The sequence below is a fragment of the Anabas testudineus genome, chromosome 9 (genome assembly GCF_900324465.2).
Source record: "Anabas testudineus chromosome 9, fAnaTes1.2, whole genome shotgun sequence".
NCBI lineage: Eukaryota > Metazoa > Chordata > Actinopteri > Anabantiformes > Anabantidae > Anabas > Anabas testudineus.
This window is the reverse complement of record NC_046618.1, coordinates 23,807,679-23,810,430: the sequence shown is the minus strand read 5'-3', so window position 1 is coordinate 23,810,430 and position 2,752 is coordinate 23,807,679. Positions and strand designations below refer to the sequence as shown.

Sequence of the window (2,752 nt, the reverse complement as noted above, 5' to 3'; positions counted from 1 at the left end):
ATACACACCTACAGGATCTTGACAACAGGCCGACGAGCCTCAGTCTAAATAGATAATAAACTCTAAGAAGATATTTAAGACAGTGAGTGGCTCTGGTAAAGTGTTAGTGAAGGATTTCTACTGTGCTGTGTCTAAACTAACATTAAAAGACGTGTGAACATTACTGCATAAACGATCACAGTTAAGTGGTTTTATATATCGTATATTCAGGAGTGGAGCAGAGGACACGTGTGTTGAACTTTTTTTTTCTTAAATAAAAGGCTCTTTGTGAAGTTTGGTGAAATCAGTCAGAAATCAGTCACTCACTGACAAAAGTTCAAACTGTAAATTGAGTTGTTTCCATTTTGATCTGCATGTGGTTGGTTACTAACTAAACACAAAACCAGATGACAACAAAACTTCAAGTCTGTCAGAAACAAATGCAGCTGCTCCAGAGCCGTAGACCCGAGCTGTTAAATCACCTAAAGCCCTCAGTGTTGAATCAGTATTACTGCTGAACAACTTCACTTTGTAGTCATGACCATCAGGGCGGTGCTGCCTCCACCCGACAGCTCCTAGACGTCGGTGCTGATGCTGTGGGTGACCACCTCCTTCATGGTGACCGAGCGGATGAGATTGAGCTTCTGGTAGAAGCTGGCCAGGTCCATGGGCAGTTCCAGGTCCTGCTGCTGCACAGTCCTGTAGCTGATCCCGCGCCCGCCGTTGCACAGCCTCTCTGGGTGCTGCAGGTAGAAAGGCAGTGAGCAGCGGGCGCAGGACGGGCAAAAGGCATGGGAGCGCTGGCACCTGCGTGGAGGTGGTGTGGGGGAGTAGCTAGCAGGCCCGTTGGCCTCGGTGAGGAAGGTGGGGGGGTAGGTCTCGGGGTCGTCGCTGTACTGCTCCGGTGTTGGAGGTGTAGGAGGAGCGGACAGAGCCAGGGGCCGGGACGGCGACATGCTGGACAGCTCTGGTTCCTCCTCTTCCCCCTTCTCAGACTCCTCACTCTTACAGCAGTAATACTGGAGGAAGACACAGGAACATGTCTGAGACACGATGAAACACAGAGAGGACTGATGGGTGTGAAAAACTGAGACCTGAACTCACACCCCAGCGAGTAGATGACCAGGCACCATCCTGAGGCCAGATTTCCACTTTGTCCAGTACTTTGTTTTGTTTTTCTCTTTTAATTAATTTCAACAAACTAACATCTTTTCTATCAGCCTCCGCTGAACTAACAGCGGTTACTGCTACTTACTTGTACTTGTACACAGTTACAAGAATGGCTGCTTCCAGCCTAAGGTCCTTTCCTCTCTGACATACAGCTCTGCCCTTTCTCTTCTGGTGCCTGTCAAGATGTGTTTACTGTGACTCTACAGTCAGTAAACACATCTATTCAAGCACAATTTATTCACATGGTGCTTTGTTCTGACTTGTGTTAGCTTTAGCTCAGATCTCTGCTGTGCACAAGTGGTAAAATTAACCTAAGCTAACAGTATTTGTGCCAGTGATCCCTGTGTCCAGTGCTGCAGCTATTGGTAAATCAGAATGTGTCCACAATTAATAGTTTCACAAAGATGAGGAATCAGAACCATGTTGCATTTTGAACCTCATAACTTGTCACAGTAGGAACTAGTGGTTAAACATGAATAGAGTAAAAAATCATACCTGCAACCTACATAAACACAGCACAGCAACGATGGTCAGTAAGATTACTGTAGCCAGAATTCCTCCTGCGATGACCACTGTCCCGGCTGACATTCGAAATCTTCTCCATTAACAGCCTGTGGAGAGGAAGAGGAAGAGGAGGAGGAAGAGGAGGAAGAGATGTGTAAATGTTTAGCAGCTGTAGTAAACATGACTCCTTCATGTATTTCAGTGCTCAAACGAGTTCAACTGTCTTGACGTTGCATCTCGTACCATTAGAGAAGCAGTGAAGAAGCCCAGATTAAAATAGAACCCCTAACTTAAACATGATGTGAGTTTAAGGGTGAGAAGCTCCAAACAGGCTTAAAGCTGCAAACATATCAAGTCAACAAAGTGCAAACCTGCACTAACACTGAACCACGGCAACATTCAGAGCTGCAGCTGTTTATGATGGTTCATTGTTTGTTTTCTTACACATTTTAGATAAAGAAAAACACAAAAGTAAAAGTAATTTAGTCACAGTGACAGGAGGTCCTCCATTTTTTTATGTGTATACGAAGACAAGCTGATAGGTCAGTTTATAAACTTTGAAATGAGACACACATTTTGCATTTTATTATTCACCTTTTTCATGTTTAATGCAATAAGTCTGGTCCCAAATCAGAATAAAATGTGCATTAGCAAATGGGAAAAGAGATTTAAACACTGAAGAGACACCAAGAAGTGTGGAGGTTCCTGCTGTAGTGAACCTGGGAGTTAAACCTAGATCATTAATATTCACCTCATGTTTTATACAGTGAATTAAGAATCAAGCAACGTTTCAAAAAAAAAAAAAAAAAAAAGTTAACTAATGAATATTAGATCACCAGAAGGCTGATGCAGGGAGTTACGTGAGAGGAGATGAGCCTGAAGTGAAGTCATCATCTCTTCTACCTGTGTGAGCAGGACAAGACGGTGTCCAATCGTATCTCTGTGATGTGTGTGGAACAACCTTTTAGCCGTGATATGGAACCTCCATGAGCTGGATTACCCTAGTGCATCCTGGGTGACATGTCTTCCCGAGGTAAGTGTCGCACAAGCACTCGACCATGCACCCGATGTTCATCCAGCGGCTGGGTGCCATGTAGAT

The 2,752-nt window shown here is 44.5% G+C and overlaps 1 protein-coding gene across 1 annotated transcript; it reads right to left on the bottom strand.

Annotated features, from left to right (window-relative positions):
* Positions 1 to 554: 554 nt before the first annotated feature.
* LOC113151192 (protein FAM163B) lies at positions 555 to 1,737 on the bottom strand. The gene is made up of 2 exons (XM_026344081.1): positions 1,645 to 1,737; positions 555 to 998 (listed from the first exon to the last, which is right to left on the bottom strand). The coding sequence occupies exons 1-2, from the start codon at positions 1,735 to 1,737 to the stop codon at positions 555 to 557; spliced, it is 537 nt and encodes a 178-aa protein (XP_026199866.1).
* Between the last annotated feature and the right edge of the window lie 1,015 nt (positions 1,738 to 2,752).

Excerpts from the sequence above, each read along its gene's own strand:
- LOC113151192 (XM_026344081.1), bottom strand. The coding sequence starts at position 1,737 with ATGTCAGCCGGGACAGTGGTCATCGCAGGAGGAATTCTGGCTACAGTA. Across the intron at positions 999-1,644 it reads TGTGTTTATGTAGGTTGCAG|TATTACTGCTGTAAGAGTGA; the intron begins GTATGATTTTTT and ends GTCTTCCTCCAG.